General features: G+C 24.3%; 1 protein-coding gene across 1 annotated transcript; it reads right to left on the bottom strand.

The window, feature by feature from the left end:
• Nucleotides 1-2: 2 nt before the first annotated feature.
• Nucleotides 3-329, bottom strand: LOTGIDRAFT_147075 (hypothetical protein; the record flags this gene model as incomplete). The annotated part of the gene is made up of 1 exon (XM_009052570.1): nt 3-329. A coding segment is annotated over one exon (327 nt), but the record flags the coding sequence as incomplete, so codon positions are not given.
• Nucleotides 330-1,091: the final 762 nt, after the last annotated feature.

The raw sequence follows: 1,091 nt of genomic DNA, 5'->3' as shown, positions 1-1,091 counted from the left end.
AACTAAGTTAACAATATAAAAACTCCATAGGTTAACAATATAAAAACCCCATAAGTTAACCATATAAAAACTCCATAGGTTAACAATATAAAAACTCCATAGGTTAACAATATAAAAACTCCATAGGTTAACAATATAAAAACTCCATAAGTTAACAATATAAAAACTCTGTAAGTTAGCAATATAAAATCTCCATAAGTTAACAATATAAAAACTCCCTCAGTTAACGATATAAAAACTCCATAAGTTAACAATATAAAAACTCCATAAGTTAACAATATAAAAACTCCCAAAGTTAACAATATAAAAACTCCATAAGTTAACAATATCAAAAATCACTCAGTTATCAATATAAAAACTCCCTCAGTTAACAATACAAAAACTCCATAAGTTAACAATATAAAAACTCCCTAAGTTCACAAAATGAAAACTCCATGAGTTAAAAATATAAAAACTCTCTAACTCACTCAGTTAACAATATATGGAGTTTTTATATATAGAAACTCCATAAGTTAACAATATAAAAACTCCCTAAGTTAACAATATAAAATCTCCATAAGTTAACAAAATAAAAACTCCATAAGTTAAAAATATAAAAACTCCATAAGTTAACAATATAAAAATTCCATAAGTTCACAATTTAAAAACTCACTCAGTTAACAATATAAAAACTCCATAAGTCAACAATATAAAAACTCTCTAAGTTAACAATATAAAAACTCTCTAAGTTAACAATATAAAAACTCACTCAGTTAACAATATAAAAACTCCATAAGTCAACAATATAAAAACTCTCTAAGTTAACAATATAAAAACTCCCTCAGTTAACAATACAAAAACTCCATAAGTTAACAATATAAAAACTTCCTAAGTTCACAAAATGAAAACTCCATAAGTTAACAATATAAAAACTCCATAAGTTAACAATATAAAAACTCCATAAGTTAACAATATAAAAACTCCCTCACTCACTCAGTTAACAATATATGGAGATTTTATATATAGAAACTCCATAAGTTAACAATGTAAAACTCCCTAAGTTAACAATATAAAAACTGCATAAGTTAAAAATATAAAACTCCGTAAGTTAC

This window comes from Lottia gigantea (genome assembly GCF_000327385.1).
Source record: "Lottia gigantea unplaced genomic scaffold LOTGIsca_1878, whole genome shotgun sequence".
NCBI classification, from domain to species: domain Eukaryota; kingdom Metazoa; phylum Mollusca; class Gastropoda; family Lottiidae; genus Lottia; species Lottia gigantea.
This window is presented reverse-complemented; position numbering and strand designations above follow the sequence as displayed.